The 23,274-nt window shown below is 44.8% G+C and overlaps 1 protein-coding gene across 2 annotated transcripts in view; it reads right to left on the reverse strand.

Annotated features, from left to right (window-relative positions):
- The window catches only part of LOC311150233 (formin-like protein 3), a 28,795-nt gene extending 8,597 nt beyond the window's left edge, over positions 1–20,198 (reverse strand). For both annotated transcript variants that reach the window (XM_084187608.1, XM_084187607.1), the window contains exons 1-17: positions 20,090–20,198; positions 19,554–19,711; positions 17,230–17,313; positions 16,551–16,697; positions 13,440–13,548; positions 13,060–13,136; positions 7,134–7,227; positions 5,216–5,401; positions 4,815–4,964; positions 3,957–4,058; positions 3,224–3,620; positions 2,397–2,480; positions 2,049–2,173; positions 1,551–1,753; positions 868–1,171; positions 552–632; positions 135–264 (exon numbers count right to left, since the gene is read on the reverse strand). In XM_084187608.1, coding sequence (XP_084043734.1) covers positions 135–264; positions 552–632; positions 868–1,171; positions 1,551–1,753; positions 2,049–2,173; positions 2,397–2,480; positions 3,224–3,620; positions 3,957–4,058; positions 4,815–4,964; positions 5,216–5,401; positions 7,134–7,227; positions 13,060–13,136; positions 13,440–13,548; positions 16,551–16,697; positions 17,230–17,313; positions 19,554–19,711; positions 20,090–20,167 — 2,509 coding nt within the window. In that variant the 5' untranslated portion in view covers positions 20,168–20,198. The remainder of the gene's footprint in view (positions 1–134; positions 265–551; positions 633–867; positions 1,172–1,550; positions 1,754–2,048; positions 2,174–2,396; positions 2,481–3,223; positions 3,621–3,956; positions 4,059–4,814; positions 4,965–5,215; positions 5,402–7,133; positions 7,228–13,059; positions 13,137–13,439; positions 13,549–16,550; positions 16,698–17,229; positions 17,314–19,553; positions 19,712–20,089) is intronic.
- Positions 20,199–23,274: the final 3,076 nt, after the last annotated feature.

Here is a 23,274-nt window from a genome sequence, read left to right on the forward strand (position 1 = left end):
ACAAATATCAAGACCCCTCAATTCTACTGTGGTTCACATAAACTGTCTTCTTCATAAAGTTAGAAGAGAAAGAGATCAGAAGAGAAGAGGAGTCCCATTCCTGTCTCATGGTGTCTGTGTAGAAGTGTACTCACCTGCAGCAGCTTTGTCCACAAAGTGCAGTTCATTGAAGAAGTTAGCCAGCTCAGGATACTTCTCCTTGACAACCACAGCTATGTAGTGGAGCAGAGTCATCTTCCTGTCTGTAGACTTGGTGTCCAGCAGCTGGGGGAGGAGAGCAATTCATATCAGCCAAGCCTCTTTTATCACGCTTGAAACAAGTGTATAATTATAGCCTTGTATAACTAATATGGAGATAAACTGAGCACTTGAAACTGAATACATGGCCAGAATACATATCAGCCAAGGCCCTTTTCATTCTGGAAGAGTACATCTTGAAAAAAGTTCAAAGTGTAGCCCCTTGAAGATACAGTCAACACTTGAGAAGTCGCTTGAGGACTTGCACACAGCAGCTCTCTAAAATGAGCTACTTTGTTTCGTACAGTACTCACCAGATCAAGACTTTGTAGTTTGAAGCCATACACAGAGCCTCTCTTGCTGCTGTTCATGTAGTTTCCCAGGGCTAAGATGATCTATGAGCGCACAGAAAGTAAGAATACACATTTTAGCACCATAAAAACATGGCCAGGGTCAAGCAAAAACAACAGAGTTTCCCAAAATAGTTGTAGCACTAAGATCCATTGCCTACAACTGGCCTAGATGATTTTAGTGCTAAACTCACCACTGATTGCTAAACTGAAAGGATGCTTCTCATCCAATTCAAACTACTTTAATCCCTGATGATGGAATCCAAGAGAGAACCCTTACCTCTAGCATTCGTTTTAACTTTGGTGAAGACTTGACGGATGCGGACGCTGCGATGATGGCGTTGAGCTGCGGGGTTAGCATGCTGACGTTGTCTGAGAAGTTCCCTACAAACGTAATAATATTCATCCTCTGGGTGAGCCGTTCGATCTTGGAGAAGAAGAGCATGAATCGGTCCTCGTCCGTCAGCGCGTCCAGCGGTCGCCGCTCCCGCTCGTACTGACGCATCATCTTCCCCTCCGCCTCTGTGGGAAGGAACCGCATCAGACACTCCACGAAGTCCACCGGCAGGGCCTTCAGATCGAAGCTGTAGGGAGAAACAAATAGTAGAGGTTGCAATACTGACAGTTTAGAAACATCAGATACTCCTCTGAGTCCAACGGCAGTGCTTTCAGGTCAAACCTGGGTAAGGAGACCGAGCATAAAGCATCAGAGGGGGGAGACCGGTTAGAAACATCAGCGCTAGAACTGGAAACTATGCTGGTAGAACCAGATGGTTGGGCCCCTCGGAGTCTGGTTCCTCGCTAGGTTTCTTCTTTCTTGGGAGTTTTTCCTGGACACTGTGCTTCTTGCTTGCTCTTTGAAGGTCCAGGCCGGGTTACTGTAAAGCACTTTGTGACAACTGAATTGTTGATGTAAAAATACAATTGATTTGTGGAGAGCAAGGTATAGGTTACAGTACGTACCTCTGTATGGCTTTGCAGATCTCCTCAGTGCTCTTGTTGGCCTTCCTCAGGGTGATGGCCAGGTTCTTGGAGCGGTTAGCGTCCAGCAGGCTGACCTTGTTGGCAGCCTTCTGAGACACTTTGGTCTTGGGACCACTCAGGTCCACCAAAGGACCCTGGGCCTTGGTCTTAAAAAGCTCCTCAAACTTCTCCACATCCAGCTCCTATAGACAGACAACACACACCACACACTCAGTCAAACGTGATACCTCAAAGCATGTACATTTTCTATGACAAAGATAATTGTTTCAGTTAGGAGTTTTCTGTTTAGTTTTTATTGCAAAAAAACAAAACAGGGCTGGTTTGACAATCAGTATACAATGAGTTAGGAGGAGGGCCTTGAGGGCCTATTTTCCTGACCACGCGACATGACAAGGAACAACTCGGGCCCCTAATTAAGAGCTAAACTGTCAGATGAAGGCACCTAAATGGAGGTTTATCCTGGACTGGTAGACTCACCTCTAGTACTCGTTCATCATCTATCTCGCTGAAGACCGTGCCGTTGATCTGGTTGGGTTTCAGCGCGGTCCAGTTGAAAATAGGCAGGCGGAACTTGGTCTTGATGGGCTTCTTGATCCTGATAGCTGCAGACCGACATTACACTCATTATTACATAGAATATCAGGACAGTCGTTATATAGAAAATCAGGCACATTACCATCACACAATCAGACTTGTATCTTGTACTGTATTCATTTCAACACATTCTATACTCCACCCTAAGTTCTTTTTTAGTTTAGATGAATCATAATGGCACCATAGCAGACGTGCAATGCATCATATTTCGAGGCTGATGTTAGCTCTTACCTGATAGGCCCATATTGAGGATGAAGTTGGGTGTAGTTCCTGGTAAAGGCGGGGCCATAGGAGGTGGGGGTGGAGCATTCTCTCCTGTGGAATAGAAGACAAACACTCAGTCAGCATCGACCAACAACGCCAAAGTCTGTGTAGCTCTGATCTCATGAGCCATAATCAAATCTCAAGCTTATGAATGTCTGTGAGAGAGGCTAGTTCTAACATGCTGTACCAAATCAGTACGATGAGTAGAAGATAATCCATAATATTGGTTTATGATGGCATACACTAGTGTTGTGCGTCCATCCAGCTGTTTCCTTGTGTGTGTGTGTGTGCTTGCCATGCGTGTGTATGTGCACAGCCTGTCAGCACCCTGATTCACAGTGAGGGAGGAAACACCCTAGCGTTTCCCTTTCCTGTCTGGACTGGCGGGGCCCGGGCCCTACTTTGACCAATCACCTGGCTGGGCACAAAAGGGCACAGAGGGCAACTCTAAAATAGATCTGCCCTCATAGACCTATGTCCCCTATGTCCATTTGGACTCTAGTGACTTCCTCTCTCATACATACATGTATACCACACACACTGTTTAGCACAGACAGTAATACCCTTTTCACACTACAGAGCCGAGCTGAGCTGTACTGTGCTGGCCTGGTTACGCATCCATCATAGTTTGTGCTGTAAAGTATTGATTCTCAACCTTTCAGTGGCCCTTGGAATTTGGAATGGAAAAGGTTGAGATCCCCTGCTATGAAGGACAATGTTAAAAGAAAGCCAACACAGTACAGTTGGAGTCGGCACAATGATGTGAAATAGTATAACTGATCATGGTACTGTACCTAAAGCAGAGGGCAGAGGAGGAGGAGGCGGTGGAGGGGGAGGCGGGGGAGGAGGTGCTTCACTGGCTGATGGTAGACTAGTCCCTGGTCCTCCTGGTCCTCCTGGCCCTGTTACTCCTCCAGGCCCCACTGAGAACCCTCTGTTCTGCCCAAAGTCACCCTGAGGCACACCTGGACCTCCACTCCCTCCTCCACCACCACCACCACCACCACCACCCCCTCCCAGGGGCTCGATGGCGATGTCCCCATCTGGCTTCTTGCGGAGGCGGATGGTCCCCTGCTGTTCCATCTCCAGCAGGCGCTTCTCGATGTTGAAGCTCCTCTGGAAGGCAGCTTCTTTCTCCTTGATCATCCTCCTCAGGGTGTGGACCTGGGTGTTGGTCGACTCATATGTCTCCTGTTGGGTCAGACCACCAGGGGGAGATAGAGAGAAATGACTCCACAAACTATACAGGATCATAATCATTCCATATCCTGCCGATCAATTTGCTATAATACCATTCTTGCTAGAGCATAGTTAATCAAACGTTGATGGTATTCTGCCATGGCCGTACATCTACTCAACCAGGTGTCGTAAAACACTGTTGCAAAACAACATATTAATACAACATTAAGACGTGCAAAGACACGCTACGGCTGTGCTGAATCATCAAGAGTACATCTGATGCTGCATATGAGAAATGTAATGATAATTGGATTCCGTATTATAATAATGATCACCAGCTTATCTTACCCGTATGACGTGGAGATCCTTGTCCTTCTGTAGGAGCTGCTTCTCCAGATCAGCCACTTTCATGATGGTCTCATTCTCCACCTCCAGCAGCTTCTCCGTCACCTAGTACAGGGTGGAGAGGATAGAGAGGGTGAGCAAAGAAAGAGAAGGTCGGAGGCATGGAGAGAAAAGCAGAGGGAGTGGAGAGATGGGACAACAGGGATAGAGGAGGTGAATTAAAGCATTGATGCAGTAAAGTCCAACCCGGGCATCTCGCCCAGTTCCACTCCCTTTATCGCTCTCTCTCTATCTCTCTCTCTCTCTCCCCTGTACTTTATTCGCCGCAGCATCAATAATAAATGTGATATGCCTAGCAGCATGACACATCAAGTGCAAGTGAGGTTGACATGACCTAGCTAGCTTTCACTTTTGAAATTGGATAACATGCTGTACAAGAATGAAAGGAATTCTCTGGGAATGTTCGCTCTCCTCCTCCCCCGTAATTCCTGGCCCCTGAAAGCCGGGGTTGTTTTGAAATTCTCCAGATGACGGCACGTGCGCCTCTGACCTTTCTGTGTTAGAAAGGGTTCACTGGAACAACATGGTGGATGGTTTACTTCACATTACTGACTGACTGACTGACATAGCAGAGAAGACCCAATCAGACCTGATAATGACGTACCTGATTACGGTACTTCATGGAACTCTTTTCATGTACAATCATCAGTATGGAAAAGGCCAAATATTCTATAGAATTCAGTGCTAATAACAACTACAAGACTCATTGCCATGTGTGTATTTGACCTATAACACATGTGAAAACATTCCAATCCTGTACAGAGGCATAGTGGGTGGTCTGGTCTGTCTGGTGGTTCTTACATGGGACAGGTGCTCCTCCAGTTCCTCCACCTTCTCCAGAGCCACGTTCTTGGTCTCTGCGTCCTCCAGCAGGCCGCCCACATCAAACACATTGTCCAGGTAGGCCTGGATCTGGACTGACAGCTTGTCACTCTCTGTGTACTTGGATTTCTGGAGGGAGAGAAGGAGAGGTTCAGGTTCACATTATGAAGGTACCATAGAAGGCAACATTTTAAGGTATCTTGGAAAAGGGACATAACCTAAAATGGCAATTTTAACTGCCTGCCTCAAATGCAGCCGCAAAAGGCATGAGACACAGCCTACAGTATGTATGGCTCCTTGGAGACATCTTGGTTTTAGTGACTGTTCATAAATACATGATTTAGATGACTTATTATATTGTATTCATAGCATCCTCCTACCTCCAGGTAGTCATCTAGGCCCAGCTTAGTGAACTCATACTGCAGGTGAACCCTGAAGTTCATGTCTTCTACTGAGTGGACCATGATGTTGATGAACTGCATGCAGGCCACCATGAAGTCAATGTTCCCATCCTCCACATGGAAATAGTCCATCAGCTTCTCAAAGCGATGCTTCTCCTTGCACACCTGAAAAGGAATAGAAATATAATGTATTAGGTCAATACAGACAGGAGCATATTTTTTTTGGGGGGGGGTTGCCGCATCTTAAGTCATCTTCAAATCCAAAAGAGGAGGATGTATTTCAGTTATGTTCACATCTGAATCTGCTCAGTTCCCGATATGTTCCAATACGTTTCCAAAATGCTTTGATATTTTTGTATTTTGTATTATTTGTATTGAAGTCAATGTACCCAGAGGAGGACAGAAGCTAGCTGTCCTCCGGCTACAACATGGTGCTACCCTACAGAGGGCTGCTGAGGCTACTGTAGACCTTCATTGCAAATCAGTGTGTTTTAATCAATTATTTGGTGACGTGAATATATTTAGTATCGTTTTATCTAAAAACTTTTTTCATGTTTCCATATTTTTATTTGTATGAAATTCACTGAGGAGGATGGTCCTCCCTTTCCTCCTCTGAGGAGCCTCCACTGATAGTGACCCATGCCAAGGCTACGAGTGTAAGCAGCGGTCAACACACTCTATCTGAAATGAAAAGCCCTCCTAATTATAGGAATTCTTGGGAAGGGAACAGAGTAAAAATAAGGCAAAGGGATAGAGACCTCGCCAGACTCCACACACACACACACACACACACACACACACACACACACACACACACACACACACACACACACACACACACTTGAGACAAAGAAAACAAACAAGCTGATTTCCCAACCTAAAGAAAACCCTCTGATTTAAATAAAGACAAAATCCAACCCTTCATTCCATATCAGCATTCTTTAGCCTAGAGTTGTTGTTTTGTAATTTATACTTAATTGCTGCACACATATGGCTATAAACCAGAACTGCGTCTCAAATGGCACCCTATCCCCTATATATTGCACTGCTTTTGACTTTTGACCAAAGCAGGCTCTGGTCAAAAGTAGTGCACTATATAGGGAATAGGATGCCATTTGGGATACAGCCCAAAACTGGTGGCGGACATCTTAGCTATAGCGTTTCAGTAAACACTTATCTGTCATTATGATTACATTTTAAAATCCCACCACAGTCGTTGGTTGGTTCACACATTGTTGTGGCTGATTAGAGTATTGCTCTATGGGGTTCTGTGGGGCTCTGCAGATTGCGCAGAGTAATGGGCTGATTCCGGTGTTAAGCTGACTATACAGGCTAGAAACTGAGAGGCTAAGCAAACCTTTGTGATCCACTCACTCCCATCAGGAAATTGATCCTTATCACGGTTGCCTCACATCTGGTGGCTTAATGAGATTAATAGCCCCAGACATAGCATGGTTTTGGGCTTTGCCTAACAGACCTACCAGGGTTCAAATAGTATTCATTTTCTTTCAGATACTTTGAGCATTTCATTGAGCCTGCCTGAAGAGCCAGATGGGTAGGGTTTGCACTTTTGGGATTATTCTGTTGGTTTTATTGTGCCAAGCAAGCTCACGCAAGCGTTCAAAGTATTTGGAAGAAAACAAATGGTGAATTCTGCCTAAAGTAGCCTAATACTGAGGTTATAGTTTACTTATTTTTTTTATTTTTTGCAGACGCTCTTATCCAGAGCGACTTACAGTTAGTGAGTGCATACATTATTTTTTTATTTTTCATACTGGGAATCGAACCCACAACCCTGGCATTGCAAACACCATGCTCTACCAACTGAGCTACATCCCTGCCGGCCATTCCCTCCCCTGGATAAGAGCGTCTGTTAAATAGTAAAGTAATACTTCACCTCTTTGAAGTTGTCGAATGCAGAGAGTATGATCTCATGACCTCCTCTAACCAGACACACCGCTGCCAGCAGCTCCAGCACCAGGGCTTTTGTCCTGTCAAGACAGAATATGAATGTTCATAGATACAACCTTTATATAACAATGCATTACGACATGGCTAGACCTGTACGTGGTTCAAATCCAACTCACTATGACTTTGTTATAATGGCATTTAATATTATACTTTGTTAAATATTAGCCCTATGCTTTTCACCGATGCAAAATGTAGTCAACAATTGATAACCTAAAGCACTATATAAATCCATAATTCTCTACTTTGATGTTTAACACCCACACAGGAGTCGGGGCGAGGGGCTTGTCACGCATCTACCAGAGCTTATACTAAAAGAAGTCATTATGAAGTGATGAGCTCCCACGCTTTAACACTATAATCCCCTCTATACTAAACATTCCTCTAACAAACTGGATCTATAACAGGCCTTCATCCGAAATGGCACTCTATTCCCTACGTAATGGCACTCTATTCCCTACGTAATGGCGCTCTATTCCCTACATAGTGGCACTCTATTCCCTACGTAATGGCACTCTATTCCCTACGTAATGGCACTCTATTCCCTACGTAATGGCACTCTATTCCCTACGTAGTGGCACTCTATTCCCTACGTAATGGCGCTCTATTCCCTACATAGTGGCGCTCTATTCCCTACGTAGTGGCACTCTATTCCCTACGTAATGGCGCTCTATTCCCTACATAGTGGCACTCTATTCCCTACATAGTGGCACTCTATTCCCTACGTAATGGCACTCTATTCCCTACGTAATGGCACTCTATTCCCTACGTAATGGCACTCTATTCCCTACGTAATGGCACTCTATTCCCTACATAGTGGCACTCTATTCCCTACGTAGTGGCACTCTATTCCCTACGTAATGGCACTCTATTCCCTACGTAATGGCACTCTATTCCCTACGTAATGGCACTCTATTCCCTACGTAGTGGCGCTCTATTCCCTACGTAGTGGCACTCTATTCCCTACGTAATGGCACTCTATTCCCTACATAGTGGCACTCTATTCCCTACGTAATGGCACTCTATTCCCTACGTAGTGGCGCTCTATTCCCTACGTAATGGCACTCTATTCCCTACGTAGTGGCGCTCTATTCCCTACATAATGGCACTCTATTCCCTACGTAATGGCACTCTATTCCCTACGTAATGGCACTCTATTCCCTACATAGTGGCACTCTATTCCCTACGTAATGGCACTCTATTCCCTACGTAATGGCACTCTATTCCCTACGTAATGGCACTCTATTCCCTACGTAGTGGCGCTCTATTCCATTTACATTACATTTTAGTCATTTACTATTCCATTTACATTACATTTTAGTCATTTAGCAGACGCTCTTATCCAGAGCGACTTACAGGAGCAATTAGGGTTAAGTGCCTTGCTTAAGGGCACATCGACAGATTTTTCACCTAGTCGGATCGGGGATTAGAACCAGCGACCTTTCGGTTACTGGCACAACGCTCTTACCAACTAAGCTACCTGCCGCCCCATATTCCCTACGTAGTGGCACTCTATTCCCTACGTAATGGCACTCTATTCCCTACATAGTGGCACTCTATTCCCTACGTAGTGGCGCTCTATTCCCTACGTAATGGCACTCTATTCCCTACGTAGTGGCACTCTATTCCCTACGTAATGGCACTCTATTCCCTACGTAATGGCACTCTATTCCCTACGTAATGGCGCTCTATTCCCTACGTAATGGCACTCTATTCCCTACGTAATGGCACTCTATTCCCTACGTAATGGCACTCTATTCCCTACGTAATGGCACTCTATTCCCTACGTAATGGCACTCTATTCCCTACGTAATGGCACTCTATTCCCTACGTAGTGGCGCTCTATTCCCTACGTAGTGGCACTCTATTCCCTACGTAATGGCACTCTATTCCCTACGTAGTGGCACTCTATTCCCTACGTAATGGCACTCTATTCCCTTCGTAATGGCACTCTATTCCCTACGTAATGGCACTCTATTCCCTACGTAATGGCACTCTATTCCCTACGTAGTGGCGCTCTATTCCCTACGTAATGGCACTCTATTCCCTACGTAATGGCACTCTATTCCCTACGTAATGGCGCTCTATTCCCTACATAATGGCGCTCTATTCCCTACGTAGTGGCACTCTATTCCCTATGTAATGGCACTCTATTCCCTACGTAATGGCACTCTATTCCCTACGTAATGGCACTCTATTCCCTTCGTAATGGCACTCTATTCCCTACGTAATGGCACTCTATTCCCTACGTAATGGCACTCTATTCCCTTCGTAATGGCACTCTATTCCCTACGTAATGGCACTCTATTCCCTACGTAGTGGCGCTCTATTCCCTATGTAATGGCACTCTATTCCCTACATAGTGGCACTCTATTCCCTACGTAATGGCACTCTATTCCCTACGTAGTGGCACTCTATTCCCTACGTAATGGCACTCTATTCCCTACATAGTGGCACTCTATTCCCTACGTAATGGCACTCTATTCCCTACGTAATGGCACTCTATTCCCTACGTAATGGCACTCTATTCCCTACGTAATGGCACTCTATTCCCTACGTAATGGCACTCTATTCCCTACGTAATGGCACTCTATTCCCTACGTAATGGCACTCTATTCCCTACGTAGTGGCACTCTATTCCCTACGTAATGGCACTCTATTCCCTTCGTAGTGGCACTCTATTCCCTACGTAATGGCACTCTATTCCCTTCGTAATGGCACTCTATTCCCTACGTAATGGCGCTCTATTCCCTACATAGTGGCACTCTATTCCCTACGTAATGGCACTCTATTCCCTACGTAGTGGCACTCTATTCCCTACGTAATGGCACTCTATTCCCTACGTAGTGGCACTCTATTCCCTACGTAATGGCACTCTATTCCCTACATAGTGGCACTCTATTCCCTACGTAATGGCACTCTATTCCCTACGTAATGGCACTCTATTCCCTACGTAATGGCACTCTATTCCCTACGTAATGGCACTCTATTCCCTACGTAATGGCACTCTATTCCCTACATAGTGGCACTCTATTCCCTACGTAGTGGCACTCTATTCCCTACGTAATGGCACTCTATTCCCTACGTAATGGCACTCTATTCCCTACGTAGTGGCACTCTATTCCCTACGTAATGGCACTCTATTCCCTTCGTAATGGCACTCTATTCCCTACGTAATGGCACTCTATTCCCTACGTAGTGGCGCTCTATTCCCTATGTAATGGCACTCTATTCCCTACATAGTGGCACTCTATTCCCTACGTAGTGGCACTCTATTCCCTACGTAGTGGCACTCTATTCCCTACGTAGTGGCACTCTATTCCCTACGTAGTGGCACTCTATTCCCTACGTAATGGCACTCTATTCCCTACGTAATGGCACTCTATTCCCTACGTAATGGCACTCTATTCCCTACGTAGTGGCGCTCTATTCCCTACGTAATGGCACTCTATTCCCTACGTAATGGCACTCTATTCCCTACGTAATGGCGCTCTATTCCCTACATAATGGCGCTCTATTCCCTACGTAGTGGCACTCTATTCCCTATGTAATGGCACTCTATTCCCTACGTAATGGCACTCTATTCCCTTCGTAATGGCACTCTATTCCCTTCGTAATGGCACTCTATTCCCTACGTAATGGCACTCTATTCCCTACGTAATGGCACTCTATTCCCTTCGTAATGGCACTCTATTCCCTACGTAATGGCACTCTATTCCCTACGTAATGGCACTCTATTCCCTTCGTAATGGCACTCTATTCCCTACGTAGTGGCGCTCTATTCCCTATGTAATGGCACTCTATTCCCTACATAGTGGCACTCTATTCCCTACGTAATGGCACTCTATTCCCTACGTAGTGGCACTCTATTCCCTACGTAATGGCACTCTATTCCCTACATAGTGGCACTCTATTCCCTACGTAATGGCACTCTATTCCCTACGTAATGGCACTCTATTCCCTACGTAATGGCACTCTATTCCCTACGTAATGGCACTCTATTCCCTACGTAATGGCACTCTATTCCCTACGTAATGGCACTCTATTCCCTACGTAATGGCACTCTATTCCCTACGTAGTGGCACTCTATTCCCTACGTAATGGCACTCTATTCCCTTCGTAGTGGCACTCTATTCCCTACGTAATGGCACTCTATTCCCTTCGTAATGGCACTCTATTCCCTACGTAATGGCACTCTATTCCCTACGTAATGGCACTCTATTCCCTACGTAATGGCACTCTATTCCCTACGTAGTGGCACTCTATTCCCTACGTAATGGCACTCTATTCCCTTCGTAGTGGCACTCTATTCCCTACGTAATGGCGCTCTATTCCCTACGTAATGGCACTCTATTCCCTACGTAGTGGCACTCTATTCCCTACGTAATGGCACTCTATTCCCTACATAGTGGCACTCTATTCCCTACGTAGTGGCACTCTATTCCCTACGTAATGGCACTCTATTCCCTTCGTAATGGCACTCTATTCCCTACGTAATGGCACTCTATTCCCTACGTAATGGCACTCTATTCCCTTCGTAATGGCACTCTATTCCCTACGTAATGGCACTCTATTCCCTACGTAGTGGCGCTCTATTCCCTATGTAATGGCACTCTATTCCCTACATAGTGGCACTCTATTCCCTACGTAGTGGCACTCTATTCCCTACGTAGTGGCACTCTATTCCCTACGTAGTGGCACTCTATTCCCTACGTAGTGGCACTCTATTCCCTACGTAATGGCACTCTATTCCCTACATAGTGGCACTCTATTCCCTATGTAATGGCACTCTATTCCCTACATAGTGGCACTCTATTCCCTACGTAATGGCACTCTATTCCCTACGTAGTGGCACTCTATTCCCTACGTAATGGCACTCTATTCCCTACATAGTGGCACTCTATTCCCTACGTAATGGCACTATATTCCCTACGTAGTGGCACTCTATTCCCTACGTAATGGCACTCTATTCCCTACGTAATGGCACTCTATTCCCTACGTAATGGCACTCTATTCCCTACGTAATGGCACTCTATTCCCTACGTAATGGCACTCTATTCCCTACGTAATGGCACTCTATTCCCTACGTAATGGCACTCTATTCCCTACGTAGTGGCGCTCTATTCCCTACGTAATGGCGCTCTATTCCCTACGTAATGGCACTCTATTCCCTACGTAATGGCGCTCTATTCCCTACGTAATGGCGCTCTATTCCCTACGTAATGGCGCTCTATTCCCTACGTAATGGCACTCTATTCCCTACGTAGTGGCACTCTATTCCCTACATAGTGGCACTCTATTCCCTACATAGTGGCACTCTATTCCCTACGTAATGGCACTCTATTCCCTACGTAATGGCACTCTATTCCCTACGTAATGGCACTCTATTCTCTACGTAATGGCACTCTATTCCCTACGTAATGGCACCCTATTCTCTACATAGTGCGCTACTTTTGACCATAGCCCTAGGGGCCCTACTCAAAAGTAGTGCACTAAATAGGGAATAGGGCGCCATTTGGGACATACTGTAAACCATGCCTTTACCAGGCTGGATGTATGGTTCTCATTCCCAACATCAGAGAGAAGCCGATGGGAAGCCTAGAGAATGAGGAGCGTATCATATGAACAGGCTGATCAAATGTTCCCCTATTGTCTGACCCACACCCTGACCCACCCTTAAAACTCTCAAGCTGCAGATGTGGTGGAGGCAGGGGTAGGGCCTGTACTTGAAATAATTATAGATACCTGCACACTGTTGTACCCTGCACTCTTCAAATCAAATTAAATTCAGATCAACCTGGAGTTACTAGACGTGTGTAGTAACAGCTTCTAAATAGAGCCTGAGATCTTCTTACCTTGAGTTCTTATTGTTCAGACTGAGGGCAATTTCATTGACTGCGTGTGTGTGGGACATTACCAGGTTGAAGCCATACTGTAGAGAGAAGGTAGAGATAGAACAGGATGTGGTCAACGAGAAGCAGAGAAGGCTGAATGCTGTCAGTGCATAGATTTTAGAACACTGCACATATTCACTTTTACTGTGGCTTATACAGGAAACATCACACACATCTGCAACAGAGACTCTTGACATCTTTAAAACAAGATATTTGGTTGCATTTATGCTTTAACGTTCTGTCTAATGCCACTAAAGAGTGAAGAATATGTGTTTGAGGTTACTCTGTATATTATTGGTAACAGGGGGGCTGCTTTGATAGTGGATATCACCAGTCAGTACCTGGTAATTCATTATGGCTCGCAAGCACATGATGCAAACGTGCACATCGTCCTTCTGGCTCACGAGTCTTGAGTTCTTGATGGTTTTGCTGTTAGGTGCTGTGCCATAGCTGCAACAGAAGGCAAAGGTCAACAACGACATGTTTTTATTCAATGGTTAGTTATCATATAACCACAACAAATACAACTTGTGAGTCCACTTCATTCTTAACAGCTTATGATTCCACTTCACTGGCTTGATCTAAACAATCAGAGCCCATCTTCATTGTGTGTTCATATTGTGTGCTTTTTTGTGATTTATGACAGCAAGAAATGCTGTACAGTATCTGACATTCATGTGACTGCAGGGTTTGTGTTGCATGCCCCTAGCTCAAAGTGTGTCAAAGAGAGATCAGGTGGGGAAAGAGACCCGAGAAGGCCCATGTGGTTACAGAATGATGCATTCTGGGACAAGGTGAAGCCGTTGGTTTCCTGCATGACATCCGTTTGTCCCCACGCTGAGGTCTGCTCGTCACAGAACAGTCTCACCTCCACATCCTCTTATCTTTCTATCTCTTTTTCATGTTTTCGTGTGTCTGTGTTTTCTGCTGGTCTTACCTTTTGACTTTTTTGAAAACGGAATCATAAAAGTTTCTCAAGCATTCCTTCCTGTAGTATACCAACAGACATGTAAATAGGGTTATGTCTGTTGACAAAAAATATTCTTATCTCAAAATGATTCATGTCAGTAGTATACCAACAGACATAGAGTACCAGTCAAAAGTTTGGACACACCTACTCATTCAAGGGTTTTTCTTTATTTTTACTATTTTCTACATTGTAGAATAATAGTGAAGACATTACAACTATGAAATAACACATATGGAATCATGTAGTAACCAAAAAAGTGTTAAACAAATCAAAATATATTTTATATTTGAGATTCTTCAAATAGCCACCCTTTGCCTTGATGACAGCTTTGCACACTCTTGGCATTCTCTCAACCAGCTTCACCTGGAATGCTTTTCCAACAGTCTTGAAGGAGTTCCCACATATGCTGAGCACTTGTTGGCTACTTTTCCTTCACTCTGTGGTCCAACTCATCCCAAACCATCTCAATTGGGTTGAGGTCGGGTGATTGTGGAGGCCAGGTCATCTGATGCAGCACTCCATCACTCTCATTCTTGGTCAAATAGCCCTTACACATGGGCTCCCGAGTGGCGCAGCATCTCAGTGCTTGAGGCGTCACTACAGACACCCTGGTTCGATTTCAGGCTGTATCACAACCTGCCGTGATTGGGAGTCCCATAGGGCGGCGCGCAATTGGCGCAGCGTCGTCCGGGTTTGGCCGGTGTAGGCCGTCATTGTAAATAAGAATTTGTTCTTAACTGACTTGCCTAGTTAAATAAAGGTAAAATAAAAATAAATAAATAAAAACACAGCCTGGAGGTGTGTTTTGAGTCATTGTCCTGTTGAAAAACAAATGATAGTCCCACTAAGCGCAAACCAGATGGGAGAATGCTGTGGTAGCCATGCTGGTTAAGTGTGCCTTGAATTCTAAATAAATCACAGACAGTGTCACCAGCAAAGCACCCCCACACCATCACACCTCCTCCTCCATGCTTCACGGTGGGAACCACACATGCGGAGATCATCCATTCAGCTACTCTGCGTCTCACAAAAACACGGCGGTTGGAACCAAAAATCTCACATTTGGACTCATCAAACCAAAGGACAGATTTCCACTGGTCTAAAGTCCATTGCTCGTGTTTCTTGGCCCAAACAAATCTCTTTTTCTTATTGGTGTCCTTTAGTAGTGGCTTCTTTGCAGCAATTTGACCATGAAGGCCTGATTCACGGAGTCTCCTCTGAACAGTTGATGTTGAGATGTGTCTGTTACTTGAACTCTGTGAAGTATTTATTTGGGCTGCTATCTGAGGCTGGTAACTCTAATGAACTTATCCTCAGCAGAGCTAACTATGGGTCTTCCTTTCCTGTGGTAGTCCTCATGAGAGCCAGTTTCATCATAGCACGTGATGGTTTTTGCGACTGCACCTGAAGAAACATTCAAAATTCTTGAAATTTTCTGGATTGACTGACCTTCATGTCTTAAAGTAATAATGGACTGTCGTTTCTCTTTGCTTATTTGAGCTGTTCTTGCCATAATATGGACTTGGTCTTTTACCAAATAGGGCTATCTTCTGTATACCACCCCTACCTTGTCACAACACAACTGATTGGCTCAAACGCATTAAGAAGGAAAGACATTCCACAAATTAACTTTTAACAAGGCACACCTGTTAATTGAAATGCATTCCAGGTGACTACCTCATGAAGCTGGTTGAGAGAATGCCAAGAGTGTGCAAAGCTGTCATCAAGGCAAAGGGTGGCTACTTTGAAGAATCTCAAATATAAAATATGTTTTGATTTGTTTAACACTTTTTTGGTTACTACATGATTCCATATGTGTTATTTCATAGTTTTGATGTCTTCACTATTACAATGTAGAACATAGTAAGTGAGTAGGTGTGTCCAAACTTTTGACTGGTACTGTATAAACAGGGTTATGTCTGTTGACTATTCTAATCTCAAAATTATTAATGTCATCATGTTTATGTTTCGTTGTCTTATTCCTATCACAGCCTATTTTCTCCCCTCTCTCTGTGTGGGATAAGCTCACTAGACGGAGAATCACAGGGCAGGCGGCCCACATGTGGAGCTCAGAAGAGCTGGGCCTAATCTAGCCAGGCCAGGACAGTGGAACACATCTGGAAGGAGGAAGACCATCAAACATGAAAGGAAACGCACAGTGCATGGGTCAGAAACCACCTCTCTGTCTCCATCTCTGTCTCTGATCGTTTAACCCACAAACCCCTGCAGTGAGGTCAGGAGTGACAAATCATTCCCCATCCCTCTTCATCAATCCTTTCACATCCTCTCCAGACCTAGACTGCTCTACATCATGGCATCATCATCATCATAGCAAACAACTAGCTGACATGCTAACATATGTTTGGACCGCTACCTTACATGCTAACATGCTAACATACGTCAGGGCCAGGGGGTTAGATGAGCGAGGCACAGTAACAGCAGCGATAGCAGCAGCAGCAACGTGGTAGCAGACGATACGTACCGGAGCACAGACTGGCGCGCAGAGCGGACCAGCGTATTGCAGAAAGGCTGAGCGCCACTCTGGTGTAGATCCTCTATAGACCTACTCCAGGACTTAGCCTTGTCCAGGGAACCCTCCTCCCCATTCTCCAGACCCTCAAAATTCAACCTGGGCCACGGACATACAGGCAGACGGACGGATGGACAGACGGGTAGACATATGGATAGACAGACAGACAGATGATGGGCAGACGGGTCGAGGTAGATTAGGTTAGAAATGCAGCTTGGTAAAAGGTCAAAGGTTATGTTATACAGTAGAACTGCACAGTAAATGGCTGCACTGTAAAGCTTAGTGCAACACAGAGTTGACAGGCTCAGTCATTCCCATTCAGGCCCAGTCCATAATATGCCAGCATGGCAATATAACAGCACAGACACATGGTTCACAATCAAGTCCAACCACTTATTCAGTCTGCCAAGTACGCAGCATACAAGCACATTCAGGCACATTCAAAGGAACACAATGCTATAAGGAATCCGTCCAGTGTGCTATTGCCCCTTTTCACAGACACAAGAGTGTGACCTTAGCTCCTATCTGTTGGTATCAACACTTCTTGGATCCAGTGCCAAACTGGTTAGGTAGCGAACTACTTCTAGTCTCTTCTGAAGAGATGTGCTAAGCTTAGGGTGTGTGTACTCACATGACAGCACACTGTGCGAAGGAGAGGTACTCCACCAGGATATCCAGACCTCTGTTCTCATCGTTGAGGAACTCCCGGACCCACCTGGGTGACATGGGACACAGAGAGGGGTTAGCAGGCCAGAATATTCAAGGGCTAACACCCTTATCTGCTAGTCACGGATCATCCCTAAGTAGAGCCAGGACTTTTCCCCACATGACCTGACCAGGGGAAAACTCTGGGCATTACTCTAGAGTTTTTCCTGGTGAGTTCACATGCTCAGGAAAAACTCCTGGCACTATGTTATGATACATGGAAAATGATAATAGCCCTAATAATCAGAGGTACAGAGAGGCAGGAGAGAGGGACAAGGAGAAGGGCAGACTAAAAACCTGAACACACTAGCTACCCACATTCCTAAGAGCTGCAAAAGCCAACATATTTGAGTCTACATCTTGTAGACTAAAGTCTGCTCAGAATGGGGTCCCCTACACCCCCACTACACCCCTGATGGAGAGAGAAAGAACTTGGCAAGGCAGCAACGGAAAGTAAACGCGAGTGAGCAAGGCTTCAGATTTCCTCTCTATTTAACTCCAGTTTTCTGAAGGGGGGAAAAGAAAATCCAAACAAATGAATTCCCATTGCGATGAGAGAAAGAATGTGGAAGGCATATGGTATGGCTAAGAGAGAGAGTAAAGACTGGGCTCAAGTTGGAGTCCCTGACAGTCATGGTATTTAGGGCTCGATTCAATCCGTATCGCTGAAGTTCAGCGCTACAGTGCGATTTAAATTGAAAGGTAATTTACGATTGAGCCGACATATGCAACGTTTACCATGGATGCAGTCTCCGCAAACGCAGGAACATTGCCTTTAAATTAAAATCGCGCTATAGCGCTGAACATCAGCAATACGGTTTGAATCAAGCCCTCAGTCTGCCTTCCCCCTTAGCCCCAAGACCCCTGCTCCCCCATTAGGAAACCCCAGGGGAGTGGAATTGGGGTAAAGGTTCCAAAATATCCCCAATATGCTGGTTAGGGAGGTTACTGGGGCAGGGGACTGTTTGGTAACACAAGACTCTGGATAGCCAAAGGTGAGGCAAAAAGGAGGGAGAGAGAGCCCCCCTGAGCAGAGAAAGAGAGGAAAGAGTGAGATTGGGGCGGAGGAGGAGAAAAGGGGCGGATGAGGGGGAGGAGGGGGAGGCGCACTTGATCATCAGTTTCCTGTCTACCAGCCCCCCTCTCTCCCCTTCTTTTCCTGTCCAACCAGATGCTATTTCAGATTGTCTTGGCAATCTGAGGAATAACACGTCGGAGAGGGCCAGGATTCGGACACACAATAAACAGGGCTCTGTTCCACTGGATTTACCAACCAAACCAAAGCCTCTGTCTCAAAATAGCCTCTGTCTTTTCCTGCCTGTGTGTCTTTCTGGGAAAGACATTAGAACACAGACTTTTATAGCAGCTATTATTGGAGGTCCGCCCTGAATAAAATGAAAAATCACAAAGAACTCTTTTTAATACAAGAGCATATTTTAGTTTGCTTTAAAGGGCAGGGGACATCTCTGACGCACTGCCATCAGAGGTACAGTAAGTATCTGTGTGACATCTGATTATGACATCAATGAGAGATTTGAGGATGATAGTGAGGAAGGAAGGGCTGAATACAGAAGGCGTGTCCAAATTGTGTATATGTCTGTGAATTTGTCTGTGTGTGCGCGCATCTGTGCATATTTGTTTGTGTTTTCCTCAGGGTTCATCGTTGGTAGGCCATGCTTACTGTCCCTCTGGCGTACACAACTAAGCTTCCTGCTCTCTGCTATGTTATGTGGGAGTGGACCATTCCTTTCCTAGCAGCACAATACAATGACTACCATCTGGGCATTGTGAAGAGGAAGACTCCGCTAGGAACTAAAGCAGGCTGGGGAGGGTGGCAGGACAGAACAATAGGAGAGATCTGGGCATCAGGAAAACAAGCTGTTGGTCCCTAGGACAGGAAGAGAAAGAGGAGGAGCACAGAAAGGCCCTTTCTCTATTAAAAGGGGAAAACAAGGTTCATTCTTAAAGGGGATATTGTGGAATTGTTTCTTATAGGGGAAAATGATAAGGGAGTTGATTTCCCATCGGCCTTTCACTTCCATAGTAGCCATTATTCTTGTAGCTGTCCCCCGCCCCAGAGGTAACATCTACACTACAGTGTGGTATTCGTAGAAGACACATCAATCTCACATCAATTTCTGGTAAATGTCATGTAAAAAGGGACAGTAATATTGGTGATTTCTGGTACTGACTCTAAATGGTTGAAAGAGAAGAGAAGAGGGGAGGGGAGGGATGAGAATAGATCATCACCCTATGTGATTGGTCCTCAGCGAGATCTCCAGTTCCCTCAGAACCTTAGTGGATTCCTGGACCCGCCTTCGGAACTTCTTGCGTGTGACTCCTGGGTCTAAGTAGCCCCGTAGCTTGGAGATGTAGGTGTGAGGAGGATTCTTCACTTGAAACCGTTCCTAATATATCACACGGGGAAGAGGGTGGACAGAGTGAGCAGTGCAATGTAATAGGGTTCAAACCATTATGGAGAAAATACTAAACCTACACTGGAAAAATATCTATCAAATCTATCAACATTGCCTAATAGCTATTGGTGTTCGAATAGACTAGATGTGTGGGTTTGTAGAAGTGTATGTGTGGGATTGTTTACTTGTAGCTCAGCTGGTAGAGCACGGCGCTTGTAACGCCAAGGTAGTGGGTTCGATCCCCGGGACCACCCATACACAAAAAATGTATGCACGCACGACTGTAAGTCGCTTTGGATAAAAGCGTCTGCTAAATGGCATATTATTATTATTATTATTACATGTGTTGTAGTGTTTAAAGGAGTTTACCTGGTCACAGATGAGGTCCCATTTCTTGTCATTATCATACTGTCTGAGGAGTCTGGCTTTGTCGGGAGGAAGGTTCATGGAATTCTGAAACACAAGACAGACAAGATTTCATCAGACACACCCCAATGCAAATATCAGTGCACACCAGTAGAGGCTCCTCAGAAGAGGAAGGGGAGGACCATCCTCCTCAGTGAATTTCATTTTAAAAAATGTTTTATAACATTTAAGAAGTTATCCTTTTTAGATAAAACTATAACAAATAATTGATTAAAACACACTATTTTGCAAAGAAAGTCTACAATAGCCTCAACAGCACTGTGTAGGGTAGCACCATGGTGTAGCCAGAGGACAGCTAACTTCCGTCCTCCTCTGGGTACATTGACTTCAATACAAAACCTAGGAGGCTCATGGTTCTCACCCCCTTCCATAGAATTACACAGTAATTATGACAACTTCCGGAGGATGTCCTCCAGCCTATCAGAGCTCTTGCAGCATGAACTGACATGTTGTTCACCCAATCAAAGGACGAGATAATTAATCTAGTACTGAAAGCATAAGCTACAGCTAGCTAGCACTGCAGTGTATAAAATGTGGTGAGTAGTTGACTTAAATAGAGAGAAAGACAATAGACGATCAGTTTTGAACAAATTAATTTCTTCCAAAATGAAGGAGAAGCAAGAGAGAAATAGAGAGAGAGAGTGAGATTTAGTCCTTTTTTTTTCAATTTCAGTTTCACTTACTTAGCTAGCAATAGCTACTCTAGCCTACTGAAACACCCTGCTCAAACAGAGGGATGCTATGTTAGCTAGCTGGCTATGACTTTCCAACACAACACTGGAACTCTTCCAAGTCAAGGTAAGCTTTTGGTATTACTAATTTATTGCCTCCGGGGCCTGCCGGTGTAACTGCTTACTGACAGTACACTGCAACGTTACTGCATGATTGTAGCAGGTTTACTAACTCATTAGTGCTATTAGCTATGCTGACTATGACGTTACTTTAGCTAATATGGTGACAACGATGTAGGCTGTGTGTAGCGGTTTGGCTTGGAAAGGTTTTTTTGCCTGGTCACATACTGCTATGAAAGTGAACTGTGTTTACGCGTGATCAGGGGTGTATTCATTCCGCAAATTCTGTTGAAAAACGTTTCTTAAACGGAAGCAAACGGAACAAAAACATACCTGAATTTGTGCAATAGAAACTCTCGTTTGCAACTGTTGGACTAATGATTACACCCTCTATCAGCTAGATGCAGGCAAGAGGGTGCAAGGCGGTATTTAATGTCACTGTCTGTCCATGAGTCACTCACTGTCTGTCACCTCAAATTTGTCTCTTGACCTGTGTGCACCTACATTGTAAACTTTCATTCATAGGCTAGGTTGTAGCAACCTCATGATGGGTATAGGGAAAATTAGAGTATCATGTAGTAGCCTAAACCTATCGCTGTTATATTGAACTGGGTGAATGGAATATGAATGAGAGTCATCCAATATGCTGTAATAGAAATAAGGCCATGCTCATGAAAAAAATTGTCCTCCTCAACTTAAACGGCGCTGACCGCCACTGGTGCACACATCTTTGTTGAATCATTCATTAATCATTTCATCATAATTTATCATTTCATGGCAGTTCCAGGGCTGATGACCATGCATCAGTATATTGTGTTTTTAGAGGCCAATTTAGTGTTTTTTGGGGGAGGATCAACGCAGACCTATGACCTCACTTCCTGTGTTGACTTGAGGCATCCTGTTGCATGAGCTCATCCAAAACCCTAAACTGCATCCCAAATGGCACTCTATTCCCTATTTAGCGCACTACTTTTGACCAGAGCCCCAAAAGTAGCGCACTATATCGGGAATAGGGTGCCATTTGGGAAGCAGTCCTCCTCTGCGGTTGGTCGCAAGTTGCTCGCAATAAGCTTCTGAAACTTTCAGTAGTGACTACACTGCACTTTTTGACCACAGGCTAGCTAGTAGCTACAGCCTCTCTCTAAAACAGAAAGGAAATGACTATTATTACTTGCTACTTACTATCTTATTACTATCACTTATCCAGCCATAAAAACACTTAACACCACACAACATGAGAGAGGAGAACAGCCCACAGGCAACAGCCAAAAGTTTTACTGCCGAGGCTCAAATTAAGACATTTAGCATGATTGCTCTAATTTGTTGTTTGACAACTATGTCTCTACTCCACCATCTTGAATGTTAACACACACTATACAGTATAACACAGGCGTGTGTGTGTGTGTGTGTGTGTGTGTGTGTGTGTGTGTGTGTGTGTGTGTGTGTGTGTGTGTGTGTGTGTGTGTGTGTGTATTCGTTCTATGACATGGGCCTCTGCCTCTGGGTAAAGACTTCCTACCATGAGTCATGAGACCATAAACAGAGGTCAGTGGTCAACTCTGAAATCTCTTAAACACCAGGAAGTGCAACAATACGAGGCTGTTAGCTACAGCTAGGTCCTCTCCTCGCCACCCTGTCATGTGTAACTGATCGCCTCAGCATTTCTCTTTGAAGAGACCATGAAGGTTTTGCTCTGTTTTGTCAGTCTGGCTCAAACTCAAGGCCCCCCATTTTACATCCCACATAGACAGAGCCCCACAGCCAAACCACACATACGCACCAATACACGCACACAGACACACACACACACACACCACAAACTGCCTGTCAACTTGACCTGTGACCCTCAGCTACAACTTACCCCTGGCCTCACCTCCTAACACACACAGGCTCTTTCTCAATTCATCTTTCCATGTTCATCTTTCCTTCTTGCATCCTTTCTCCTAGCCTCCTTCTTTAAAGAAAGTCTGAGGTGAGAGACCTCCAATATGGTTGAGAAGGAGGCTAGGAGATAGGATGTGAGGAATTGCAGAAAGACTAATTGAGAAATAGCTACGCTAACTGAGCTTGAAGAGATCACAACCCAGTCTATTCATGATCCTCTGAACCCTTCAACCATTAGTAGTAAGTATACTGCAATTCAGCTTTTAGCTGCGAATGTGTACAAGATTAAATTTACCAACGAACCAATAAACCATTGTATCAATAGCAACAGCATGTGGTGTATCATCATGCCCCATGGACTTTCCTATGCTATTCCTATCCTTACAATGATTCATAGCAGTGGAATATCACATATAAAGTGTATTTTTATTTATTTTCCACAATGCAGTGGGC

The sequence above is a fragment of the Coregonus lavaretus genome (assembly GCF_964263955.1).
Source record: "Coregonus lavaretus genome assembly, chromosome: 22".
Taxonomy (NCBI): domain Eukaryota; kingdom Metazoa; phylum Chordata; class Actinopteri; order Salmoniformes; family Salmonidae; genus Coregonus; species Coregonus lavaretus.